The 12395-nt window shown below is 34.8% G+C and overlaps 3 protein-coding genes across 5 annotated transcripts in view; 1 reads left to right on the top strand and 2 right to left on the bottom strand.

Moving 5' to 3' along the window:
- Positions 1-2553, top strand: part of LOC106319439 — a 3011-nt gene extending 458 nt beyond the window's left edge. The window contains exons 1-10 of one of the 3 annotated variants that reach the window (XM_013757764.1): positions 17-167; positions 370-974; positions 1055-1128; positions 1399-1453; positions 1544-1618; positions 1715-1788; positions 1866-1914; positions 2017-2101; positions 2187-2243; positions 2350-2553. In XM_013757764.1, the coding sequence (XP_013613218.1) occupies positions 477-974; positions 1055-1128; positions 1399-1453; positions 1544-1618; positions 1715-1788; positions 1866-1914; positions 2017-2101; positions 2187-2243; positions 2350-2402 (1020 nt within the window). In that variant the 5' untranslated portion in view covers positions 17-167; positions 370-476 and the 3' untranslated portion in view covers positions 2403-2553. Of the gene's footprint in view, positions 1-16; positions 168-206; positions 279-369; positions 975-1054; positions 1129-1398; positions 1454-1543; positions 1619-1714; positions 1789-1865; positions 1915-2016; positions 2102-2186; positions 2244-2349 lie in introns of those variants that run through there. The other 2 variants (XM_013757767.1, XM_013757765.1) reach the window with 2 other exon arrangements.
- Positions 2554-2567: 14 nt separating this feature from the next.
- Positions 2568-3795, bottom strand: LOC106319441 (thioredoxin-like 3-2, chloroplastic). The gene is made up of 5 exons (XM_013757769.1): positions 3480-3795; positions 3277-3351; positions 3131-3197; positions 3020-3037; positions 2568-2918 (listed from the first exon to the last, which is right to left on the bottom strand). The coding sequence occupies exons 1-5, from the start codon at positions 3764-3766 to the stop codon at positions 2814-2816; spliced, it is 552 nt and encodes a 183-aa protein (XP_013613223.1). The 5' UTR covers positions 3767-3795; the 3' UTR covers positions 2568-2813.
- A 116-nt stretch (positions 3796-3911) lies between these two features.
- Positions 3912-5865, bottom strand: LOC106319440 (probable protein S-acyltransferase 15). Its single transcript, XM_013757768.1, has 7 exons — positions 5529-5865; positions 4981-5073; positions 4799-4900; positions 4649-4720; positions 4432-4530; positions 4261-4356; positions 3912-4186 (listed from the first exon to the last, which is right to left on the bottom strand). Exons 1-7 carry the CDS (start codon positions 5790-5792, stop codon positions 4094-4096), a joined length of 819 nt encoding a protein of 272 aa, XP_013613222.1. The 5' UTR covers positions 5793-5865; the 3' UTR covers positions 3912-4093.
- Between the last annotated feature and the right edge of the window lie 6530 nt (positions 5866-12395).

The following is a 12395-nucleotide window of genomic DNA, read 5'->3' as shown; positions in this document are numbered from 1 at the left end:
GGGGGGGGGGGGGGTTTAAAGATTAACAAACCGCCTCCCGATAAACCAACAACACGACGGTGTGAAACGGCTTTTAAATATCTCTGCCGTCTTCCCGATCGCTCTTTCGTTTATTCTATTTCAACGGTTGCGATTCTCTCTCCCTCCCTCCGACCAAACCCATCTTCGTAGGTTTTCTCCTCTCCCTCTCTCTTTGCTTTTTTTCGTTGGTTAGTGATTTTTGGTGATCAAGATGATGATTTTAGCGTTAAAACTATGTAAATCAATAAGCTTTTTTGGTATTCTCTTGATTTAAACACCTAAATGCTGTTTTTTTTCTCCTTCTTCGGATCATGCATGCATCTGATCACGCGTTACCCTCTTTTGCAGGAAACTCAATACTACACGCAACACCAAACCCCAAAGACTCGATCTTTTTTGGTTCTTTGAGATTATAAAGTTTGATACTTTTCAGTTTTTTTTTTTTTTTGGATTTAATGGGGTATAATAACCAGCCTGATCCAGATGCTGTTCGGTGGGGTCTACACGACCTCGAGGTTTGTACACTCACAAACGCTGGCTCTTGCCGCAGCGTAACGCGTTACGAGACGGATGGTGTAGCTGATCAAGGCTATGTTAGAGAAGGTTACAACAACAACCAGACTTTGACTGGTAGTTATGTCGACAATGATGCTGTCATCGCTCAGTTTTACCAAGACGAGTTGTCTAGAGTTGATCGAGCTGAAGCATCTAATGATCCTAGTCGAACTTCAGTTGTTGAACAAGAATGGCCTCCTCACCCTCGTCAAGGGGAAGCCATTGATATTTCTCATGAAAGAGATGGCATGGAAGATAAGAACGTTGCAAGGTTAGGGAATCAAGGGGAGGGAAGTTCCCCAGGTCGTGATGATGATGAATCAGTTTGTTCTATAGAAATAGAAGAAGAGTCTTGGTCTGACTTTGGGAAGCGACTCAACCACATGATTCCTATTGCTGTAAGTACTTCTTCTCTTTGTCATGGATCTAGATTAAGTCACTGTAAAAGTTTAAAATCTATGATTTTGGTGTGTTGCAGCATGTGCCTAAAATCAATGGAGAGTTACCGTCAGAGGATGAACAGGTTTCTGATCATCAACGGCTATCTCAGAGGTATGTTCAGTAGATATGTTGAATACAACTTAGAGAATAAAACTTCCTGTCACAATTTATTTGTTTATGCTTGTTGTAACCTGTTATGACTTAGGAGTTGTTGTAAATGATCATCGTCTTAGTTACTTTTCTGGTGATAAGTCTCATCAGGCTTCTCGCTAGTTAGTGATAGGAGTCCAAAAGCATCTTTACGTTAGAGAGCGTTCTCTAGGTCTATAGATTTATTTGAATGGATAATGATTAATGAGAAATATCTTCTTATTTGAACAGATTACAGCTTTATGGCTTGGTGGAGAACAAGATTCAAGGAGATGGAAACTGCCAGGTTTATTTTCTCTTCTTCACGTTTCTGGTTACCGTTTGCGGATGTAACTTCTAGCAGTGTGTGACTTGTTTTTGTATTATTTTTTCTCAGTTTCGAGCACTATCAGACCAGCTTTACCGCTCTTCAGAGCACCATAGTGCTGTTAGAGAACAAGTTATTAATCAGGTTGAGATATTGTACCAAGAAAAGGAATAAAATTCTCTCCATTTAAGTTTGATATACTTGCTTGTGATGATTTGACATTCTCGTATGTTGTTTCAGCTTGCGTATAATCGAGAGATGTATGAAGGCTATGTTCCAATGGCGTACAACGACTATCTTAAAACAATGAAACGGTATCTATTTTCTCAGTTCTTTCTACTGATATGTATTGTGTTAGCTTATTATTAACAGTGAATTATTGGGAACATAGGAATGGAGAATGGGGTGATCACGTGACTCTTCAGGCTGCTGCGGATTGGGTACTTACACAACCTCTGCTCTTCGTAGCTTGTACAATGTTTTTGTGTAAGAAGAAAGAATCTTTAGAGACTTTGACATTTTGGTTTTGATGTGATTGGCAGTTTGGTGTTAGGATGTTTGTGATAACTTCATTCAAGGATACATGTTACATTGAGATCTTGCCACATTTGCAGAAGTCCAATCGCCGTAAGTTACTTCTCAATGCTCTAATTAGTAACAGTCCTTTTGTTCTTCATAATAATAATAATGCATGTGTTGGCTTGTGAATCAGTTATATGTTTAAGCTTCTGGGCTGAGGTTCATTACAATTCAATCTATCCTGAAGGAGGTGTGTGATGCTTCTTATATGATATAAACATTCCATGGATTATGTTGAATCGAATGTTAGATACAAGTAGTTTTATCATTCCTTTGTTGTCTGAACTTTTGTGTAGAGCTGCCGGCACCTGAGGGCAAGAAGAAGAAGAAGAAATTTTGGGTTTTCTGAACTCTCTTTCTTCTGAAGGGAGCACAAAGTTGAGGAAAGAAGTCTTGAGTACATCATCATGTTTATTCTTTTTTACTAACGTAACTTAGAATCTATAGAGCAATGTGATCTTTGTATATACTGAATATAATCCCATCAAAGTATTAACCATGGAGACCCGTAGTGTGTTGAAAAGCTGTACTTTTTATATATGTTGGAATAAATCGATAAAAGGAAGGTTACAGTGTGTAACTACAGTAGTTAATTACATGTAACAAAAAGGAAGATGATGCCAAAAGCGTTTGATATTGCAACGTGCGACAAATCTACTACCATTGTGTCTTTCAAAACCAGGATGACTCCCAAAACTAAAAACAATCAGAGGGGAAAAAAAGAGAGAGAGAGAGAGCAGAGTCTTGAGACTGTTAAGTTTCAAGTGATTGAATCGTTCTCTATCATCTCCCGCACTTCGTTAACCACAAAATGGGCTTTGTGGCCACCGATAACTTCAGCTTGTTTCTGGTTATCTCTCCATAGCTGCATAGGGAACAAGATACATAAATTAGAGAGACAATTACTGAATCAAAATTCCATAAAGATTCTTTCAAGACATGGGGGAGAAACAGATAAAACCACACCTGTATCGTTGGCATTTTCTGCGTTAAACAAAGGTTTCATTCAGTACTTGTTTGATCAAGAATAAAGACTCCCCAAAAGTATTTCGAAAAGAAAACAGGAATGTTCATTACCGTAACTCCTGCACGAGACACAAGTTTGTATGGCACAGCGTTGACATCAACATGATAAAACCGCAGTCTGGAAAACAAAAACATGTTGGATCAGCCCAATAAAGGTATAAACAAGATCCAAATCCTACAAAAGCTAATCAGGAAACCTTGGGTAGAACTCAGCAGCGAGCTTTTCGAGTTTGGGCCTCAAGTATATACATTTCCTGCACCAAGCTGCCATCCTTCAAACACCCATATAAAAGACACAATCAACAACTTAAAAACAGCGCATAAAGACTTGAGCTTTCTGTAAGAGAATCAGAATCAAGCAAACAAAGTCACAGTCTTTTTAAAATCCTAAAAGCCTCACCAGACGATCACAACTGATTCACCGACCCTCTGAGCTTCCTCCATCACCTCATCGAAGTGGCTCTCGCTACTTATCGGACCGAGCTCGACCGAGACCGGCGAGTCATCCACCTCTTGCTTCCGGGCATCGATTGCTTGGATTCTCCCCGTTACCAAACTGATCTCCCCGGGAAAAGATAGAAACTTTAATTGATAATACGAGCTCGAGACTCGACGAGGAGGAACCAAAGGTGAGTTCTTTGTGTTTAAAGATCTCAGAGAAGGAGACAAGTTCACAATCTCTGACATTCTCTTTCACTCCAAAAAGACTTCTCAACAACAAGATTAGCAAATAATAAATGGTCACTGTACTCAGTTTAGCAAAATAGCCCCCCATGTTTAAAGGAAGTATCAGATTAATACCATTACTTTTTTATGCGACAATAAAACCCAATTTTGAGACAATCATGATTCATGAGTGTTCTTTTAAGGCTCCCCGAGGATCACCAAGCAGTTGTATCTATTTCCGAGGCGGATTCATGTTACAGCAGATAGTCTTTTAAGACAAGGAACTTTTGTTTCACAATTTTGTACAAGTGTGTATACAATTTGATTGGTGAATGAACTTTTTTTTAACTAGCTGTCTCTGGACGCAGAGAAGTTGATACCATCTTCAGTATTCCTAGTGAATGTTGGGCATAGCCATTTGATTATGTTGGACCCTAACACCTGTGGAAAAGCATGAAACTTAATCAGAAGAATGATACAAAAGATAGAGAGTTCTATTGTAAAGAAAAAGGTACCGAGGTGATGTTTTTGTAAACGCCAAGATCGAACTGATGCCTATAGCTTTGTCCTGATTTTCTAGCTAACCACAATGCCCGCTTTGAATTATAATGCTACATAGAAAATTTTTGACCATTTAGGCACACTGTTAATTAATCTATTGTAGGCAAGAAGAGAAGAAAATATACCTCAATGGTGGTCATATTGTGAGCGATCAGGTAGATATGCCAACCAAGGAGAGTCCCAAGTGTTATGCTTAGTCCGATCATGAACACCCCACAAGAAACCTAAACAGTGAGCAACAACACTGGTAAGTGTAAGACTATAGACAAGTAACATGTGCTTCTTCTAAGCAATACTCTTTATCTCGAAATAAAGCTAGACTTGTTGATAGATATTACTTACCATGAAAGTTTTTAGTGGAACATTTCCTGCGTATGATTCCCCGTTCTTGAAAACGCAGCAAACCAGCAATACCTATATAATAACATTCACACACATGAGAGAAGAGTCTCACCCCATAAGAAAAGAAACAAGAATTGGGATTTAACGTACTGTGGAGTGGATGCAAGCAACAGTTGCATAAAACACAAGAAGGAAGAAAGCCTTGTAGTTCGCATAGCCAACACAGTTATTTATCCAAACGCAATGGTGGTCCTGTACATAAAATAGAAACGTCTAAGAATAAAAAAAGAATCTTCTGGTAAAGTTTTGACTCGTTGATAAGTGTTACCTACCATCTTCAAGACGCATCTTCTGCAAACTCGACAGTGATGAGTCCGAAGAGGCTTATATGCAAAGCACGTATCACACTTCCTTGCTTCTGTACCCTAATATAAAGGTTCATTCAAATACCAAGAAAATCAAATCAGGACAACATCACTCAATGATTAAGCTAGAAAAAAAAAAGCATTTAAGCTATACTCATCATTCAACGCAAAAAGGATCAGCTTCTCATATAAGAATCTGCTCAAAAGATTAGAGATTTATGGTTCTACGAGCATCAAAGCACACAAAGTCCCTTCCTTTATCGTAACCTAAAACCTCAATCAAACATACATTATCCTGAGATCATCAATTCCTCAATGATTAAGCTAGAAAAAAAAAACAATTTAAGCTACTCATCATCATTCAAGGCAAAAGATTAGAGATTTATAATTCTAAGAGCATCAAAACACACAAAGTCTCTTCCTTTAATCGCATTCTAAACCCTAAACCAATCATACATTTAACTTTCAACACAAATACAGAGGAACACAGGGGAGAGAGAGAGAGAGGAGCTTACGTTGTTACTACCGGACCAGCTAGAATTCTCAACATCAGGTGCGTAAGATGACGGGACACGACCCGGATCTAAAAGAACGCAAATTGAGAGGGAGAAGATGCAGAGAGACGCCAAGGAGGTGAAGATCAATGCGTTTAGCTTCCCAGCCGAGCTTCGTAGACCAACCCAATCATCGATGAACACGAAGAGTGTGACGTAGTAGACCAAACCCATCACCAGAATCACCGAAAGGACCGGGATCGAGAAGAATCTCCGGCAACTCATCGCCAGATCTCTCCGTCGCTCGCAAACTCTCACCACCGTTACGTTAAAAGAAAGGAAAATCAAGCGACTCAAACTTACAAGAAATGAACACGTGGCGGTACGTGATTCGTAGTCGAGACGAAGCCCATCAGAAATGTTTAGTAGTTTCGTTAATGGGCTTCTTTCTGAATTATTGGGCTTACATTAAGATCCATCAACTTTTTTTGAATAAATAATGGAATACGTCATCAAATAGGGGAATAAATGACGTTTCTTATGGTTTTTTTTTTTTTTTTTTTTTTTTTTTTTTTTTTTGCTAAAAGTTTCTTAGAGCATCATTAACGGGGTTCTTAGGACGGAGCTCTTAGCGGAATATAAGAACCCAACTCTTAATTTTTAACTGAAAATGCTAAGAGTCGGCTCTTAAATAAGAGATTTAAGAGCCGACTCTTAACTTTTTCAGTTAAAAGTTAAGAGTCGGATTCTTATATTCTGCTAAGAACCATGTACTAAGAACGCTGCGTTAATGATGGTCTTATGGGTTTTTCAGAGTTTAAATGTGGTATGTGCGATTTTTTTGTGAATAGTATGTCACAATCAATTAATACGTCAGAAGAATTCAAAATAGTGTATACATTGTATGTATGACAACACATATAGTACAAATAACTTGTTGGAGATTGTACTATGAATGGATTGCTACCATAAGTTCGTTGTCCACCATGTGATCGGTGTCCCTTACATTTATTGGTATAATCTGTTTCTACGTGTCTTATTCTATCTCTCACTATAACATTGTTAAGTTTTATGCTTAATTAACCATTGATAAGAATATTCATCTTAAACAAAATCAATATTATGCTATATACAGCTTCGATTTGTTAAAGATTTCTCCAATACCTATAATTCTTTTAAAATAAAATAAAATTACAGTTTATACAAATGTTTAAGGAAATTTATAAGGGTGAATGACTATATTGAGAAAAATATTAGATTTGTAGTAAGAGAGTAGAGAGAGGTGGGAAGAAAAAGTACGAGAAAGGGGGTGATATGGTTAGTTAGTGAAATATAGGTTTTTTTTTTGGTTATAGGATCAAAATTTCCAATTTATAAATGCCGAAGAGCATTTAATTTGCAGATTATTATTCGTGTAAGAGGAAAACCCTAATCAGTATTCCATTAGCCTAGTGTAAAACTGAAAGACTTAGTTTAGGTCAATTTTGAATAACAATATTCATGGACATATGTGTGCATTATATTCCATGTATACTAAGAGCATATGTTTATTGCCGTTTTTTTTGGTTGGGTCTCTTAGTGTAATATAAAATACAGTCTCTTATCTTTTAACTAAAAAAACTAAGAGACGTCTCTTAAATAAGAGATATAAAAGACGTTTCTTAGTTTTTTTATTCAAAATTGGCTACAAATGGATAAAGAACCGGTTTATTGTCGTTCACATACAAAAGAAGGAAAATCTGTTTATTAGTTTGAGATTACAGTCAATGTTGGTCTTATGTTATATATAGACATGCAGCGACTGAGACTGAAACTAACTTTTAAATGTGATAAGACTAACTCCTACTTCTTTTCATTAATTTTTGTATATAACAAATGTAATATGTACGTAGAGAAACATAGAATAAAGTAGATACCTATAGGCCATAGATAAGTGGGTCTGAGTGTTTGTGTGTGTATCAAATGTACCGTCTACACTCGATCACCACTTATTTCGTATTGACTAACTCCTTGTACTTTCTATGGTTTTGGTAGAACAAAAGAAATATTTTGGCAATTTATAATCAAATACTTGAGAATGCTTATATATAATATTTGGTTTTGGGTCTTTTGGTGAGATATACAGAATAACTTCGTACTTAGTGAGATTTGAGATGTTAGTGAGCGCAATAGATCTTGATCCCAAATCATCACCAACTCTTTTTGACCCTTTACTCTAGCTCTTTGATTTCCCTTTCATCAGTTATGCCAAAAAGACAAACCAACTCAAAATCGTCCTTGATTGCATGCCCTACCTGACACAATATCTTTAGATTCTCCATCTCTTCAATGGCCTTTTGTGGGGCAATTCACATTTTTCTGAACTTAATTTCTTTTATTTTGGAACCAATATTAATTCCATTAATGTTTCGATACGATGCATATATCAAGTTGTGGTGTATCTCTTTCCAAAGTTTACTAATGATTAGGTATCATCTGTAATAGGCCTGAGACGGATCGGATATCCGGGCAATTTTAAGGTATCCGGATCCGAATCCGTATCCGGCGGATCCATAATTTTACTATCTTTATCCGGATCCGGGATTCTCGGATATCCGGATGTCGGATATCCTTAAAAAAAATTATAATATCCGGCTGATATCCGGATTTATATCCTTAAAATAAATAAATAAAATAATATTAATATATATAAAATATTAACAATAATTTAAAAATAAAAATATATATAATGTTTTAATTATTTATATGTATAATATTACAAAATTTACATATACTATCATAAAAATGAAAATATATTATATAAAATTAGTTTTTATATATAGATATTACTATTTTTGAAATAGTTATTAAAAAAACTTACGGATCCGGATATCCGGACTAGAAAATCAAGATATCCGGATCCGGATCCACCATTTTACTATCCGGATCCGGATTCGGCCCCTCCGGATATCCGGATTTTTGGATCGGATCCGGATCGAATCTGGATCTCGGAAAAAAGTCTCAGGTCTAATCTGTAATAGTATCCATGTATACGTGGGATAGCATCAATCATTTAAATGTTAAATCGATGCATCACATGGTATATAAGTGTATATGGGATAATTTATATATGGCGTGTACATATATATTATCTCTAACTTTCTATACCTCTCTTGTTGATGACTCCACCAATCTTGATGTACTGACTTACTCGAATCCTTTTGGTCCAAACTTTTTTAGTTTTTTTTCACACGAAACTAAATTATTATACGAAAATGTGTTCACATGCTCTCTTCTTATATTCTTTTAGAAATATTTAATACGAAAGCAAAGGGACAAATATTTCTCAAGTTGAGCCACTTGAAAACAAAGTTATGGTACAATGTACAACACTCCATAATGTTTGATTTGATTTGGCATACAAACCATATTTATGATACTACAAAATTAGAACAATAACAGAGAATTAAGATCAAGTGATACCTCATAAATAGAAGTTGAAAGACTATTGAATAAATGTTACTGCAATCGTGTTGTGAAACTGAGAAATGTCTGGAGACGAAGTTTATAACAGATAGCAAAAACATTAAAATGACACAAGTATTCAATGTTACTGCAATCGTGTTGTTCTTGATCATCACATTACCTATAAGGACGCAATTCAAATGGGGCCTAAAGTATTAAGGTCCTGAAATACAGTTCAGATATCGCATAACTTTATACATCCATCCATTCATCAATATCAAATACAAAATAGTTTTCATTTCAATGTAATAAAATCACTAATCCCTCAAAGAAAAAATAGGTAACACACAAAATGGATGAGATATATGCGATATATGTATATATGCAATATATATATATATATATATATATATAAATGTAAAGCTGTAAAACATGTTTGTTTAAACACAGAAGAAAAATAGAGATTATTGAAAGTAATCAAGATGGAAATATAGTTTCTTCAGTTTCTTACCGAAGATCCAGACAACATTTCTTTCTGAAGCGTTAGGTGTTTGGTAGCCGTTGGTTGTTGATGCAGCATCATCAAGATTCTCATATACATATCAGAACCCTAATTAATATAAATTAGGGTTTTCTCAATTTCCATGTGAATCTTAATGGTGCTGCACCTACAGAAAACGACTGATGAGCTCTCTTCCACGGATCCGTCGAGAACTTATATCAGATTTACACACACACTAAAGAGATCGAGTATATATTACTATAAAAATTAACAGAACGAAAATAAATTTTGATTGAATAGTCAATAATAATAATTGCTAACTAGACAAGCAGAAAAAAGATCTGATTTATCTTTTCGCTATATCTATTCTATCTGAGAAGAAGAAGTGAAAGAAACAAGGAGACGAGTAATGTAGATATATAGCTGAAGTAGAGAGAATACGTTCCAGAATCCAAGGGCTGACGTGTCTATCTGTAAATGGTTCGTCTCCAAACAAAATACGGAATATTCTGTTTTAGACCGTATTCATTTTTGTAGGAACAAATAAAATTGCGTGAAAAAAATACTGACTGGTTAGTTATTTTCCGATCTGTCGAAAAGTCTCAGACGCAACAAACCAATATTGTACTAACTTTCTATCACAAATGCTGATCTAACTTTTTTTTGGTAAAAAATGCTTATTGAATTTTAAAATCTTTTTAGCGAGAGAAGAGTATGTACGTATACATTACATACATATGCATAGGTGTGTACGATAAGCACTAGACAGGGAGTGAGAGGGGCAAGTGAAGAAGAGGCTTGGAGCAAGGTATTTATAGAGACGCAATACCTCAGGTAAATTAAACCGAACGGAACCGGACCATATTTATGGTTTTCTTGTTGTTTCGTTTATCGTTTCTTAACCGAACAGTCAATTCGGATCCGAGCCCTACAAATCCTTCATTCAAATATCAAACAATATAAAAATTATATTTTGTATTTGTTTCCAATAATATTAGATTTTTCATATTTCATATTAAGAAGGATATCTTGTTTGTTTTTCATATTTCATACTAAGAAAGATATCTTGTTTGTTTAGAAACCTTATTTGCATTTTTGTTAAGATAAGTTCTCTAAACAAAAGATTTAACTACAAGTTCGAATAGTCCATTTACACTGGCAAAAAAGAAGAAGATATGTTTCTCTATATTGATATGATGAGGTGTTTACATGTTCTAATTTTTATTGTTTCTTACTGGTATATTAATTTAGTAATTTGGAATGCTATCACTCTGTATGTTTTTAATGATGTCGTCATTATGTATTGCTGTTCAATTTTAATTATAGATCAATGGATTAACATATACTGTAGTTCTCTTTCGGTTATGTATAGGGAATTCCGCTAAATGCATTAAGAGCTATGCTGTAACATACACACGCACATATATATATATATATATATATAAACTCTGCCTATTTCATAAAAAAACAAAAAAAACTGTTCATATTAATGTTCATATGAATGCTACATTATATATATATTTTACTGAATTTTAGTTTAAACAGTTTCACAAACATTTAAAACGGATCAAATTTTGAATTGTCTATCCATACACCAAATATGAATTTCCTATAAAATATGGATGATGAATATCGAGCTAGATTGTGTTTAAAAAAAAAGAATATCGAGCTAGTTTTCATTCAAGCTGACACTGATATATACTCAAGGTTAGGATGGCCCTTATGACCCCAAGACTAAACATCGTGAGTGCGGCCGCACTACAAAAGTATTGGTCTTGCCAAGACCGTCTTGGTGAGTAATGAAATCATATGAACAACATGTCCTCTGAAAAGAATTACCACTGCGGTACATATCAGTTTCCTTGCTATAGTGTAGAGATATGTGAATAAATTTAGAACGAAGGTCTTATAATGATGTGCATCTCCGAAGACTTGCAAAATTTATGGGATAAAAACCGATTTCAAGATGATGGTGGGTTTTAACTTTTCATCGACTCTCGGCTAATCTAGAGCATTAACTAGTACATACAACATCTACCAATTAGATAACATAAGCATTTGATTTAACTATAAAAAAAAAAATGCTTGGAAGTGAGTGTGTATACACGTAAAGTGCTCAGGACAAGTTGATAAACATAGTACACCACACATCAAACAGAGAGAGATTCCTTGTCTCCCACACTATCACCTGAAGATCATCAAACACCACAAGGCTTTATAAAACTAGAAACCAAAACAACTATGCATGTTTTTTAAAGATAAAAACCACTATGCATGCTACCATTTTCTTTCTTAATAGTAATATACATTACAAAATTTACCACTTTAAAAACTTAAAAAAACACACGTAAGTGGATAAAATGCTTCATTCACATGGACACCACTTTTTCGTTCCTCTTTTTGCCATTAAAGTGATGTCTTTTCTCCAAAAGCTGGTATATTAATAATTATTATGCATTTGCTGATGTGTATAACTTAGTGTTGATAAAAAGTAATAATAACAATTAAAATAAGAGAATAGTCAGGGCAGTACTACTAACTAGCTAAAATATTATTTGGATCTTAGAATAACAATACAATTGAATGTTTGGAAATAAATTTAGGCATATAAGAAGAGTGTTACTTTTCTTAAGAAAAGAAAATATTGTTACATTAAGTTTAAGTTGGTGTTTCATAAAAAAAAAAAGTTTAAGTTGTTGTAATGTGTTTTTCTGGGAATAAGTGAACAAAATATCTATACTCAACATCATTAAACAAAATCTACCAAGAAGAGAAAAAAAAATATTGACATGCTAATTGCTACTCGTAAGATATGGTGTCAGAGAAAATATCAGCAGTGCTAATGCCATTAACAGACAAATAGATGAGTAAAAGGTAAAAACAGGTGAAAGAGTGGTAGTTTTTTTTTTTTGAGAAAGGGGTAGTTTTTTTTTTTTTTTTTT

The sequence above is a fragment of the Brassica oleracea genome, chromosome C9 (assembly GCF_000695525.1).
Source record: "Brassica oleracea var. oleracea cultivar TO1000 chromosome C9, BOL, whole genome shotgun sequence".
Taxonomy (NCBI): domain Eukaryota; kingdom Viridiplantae; phylum Streptophyta; class Magnoliopsida; order Brassicales; family Brassicaceae; genus Brassica; species Brassica oleracea.
The sequence above is the reverse complement of the archived record's forward strand: the minus strand, read 5'-3'. Positions and strand labels throughout refer to the sequence as shown.

Bases quoted from the DNA above. Each gene is read 5' to 3' on its own strand.
- LOC106319441 (XM_013757769.1), bottom strand. From the start codon at position 3,766: ATGTCAGAGATTGTGAACTTGTCTCCTTCTCTGAGATCTTTAAACACA. The intron at 3,352-3,479 runs GTGAGGCTTTTA...GGGTGTTTGAAG, and splicing joins GAATCAGTTGTGATCGTCTG to GATGGCAGCTTGGTGCAGGA. The intron at 3,198-3,276 runs GTTTCCTGATTA...TTTGTTTTCCAG, and splicing joins GCTGCTGAGTTCTACCCAAG to ACTGCGGTTTTATCATGTTG.
- LOC106319440 (XM_013757768.1), bottom strand. From the start codon at position 5,792: ATGAGTTGCCGGAGATTCTTCTCGATCCCGGTCCTTTCGGTGATTCTG. The intron at 5,074-5,528 runs GTAAGCTCCTCT...CCTTTATATTAG, and splicing joins GCTGGTCCGGTAGTAACAAC to GGTACAGAAGCAAGGAAGTG. The intron at 4,187-4,260 runs GTACCTTTTTCT...GCTTTTCCACAG, and splicing joins TTTACAAAAACATCACCTCG to GTGTTAGGGTCCAACATAAT.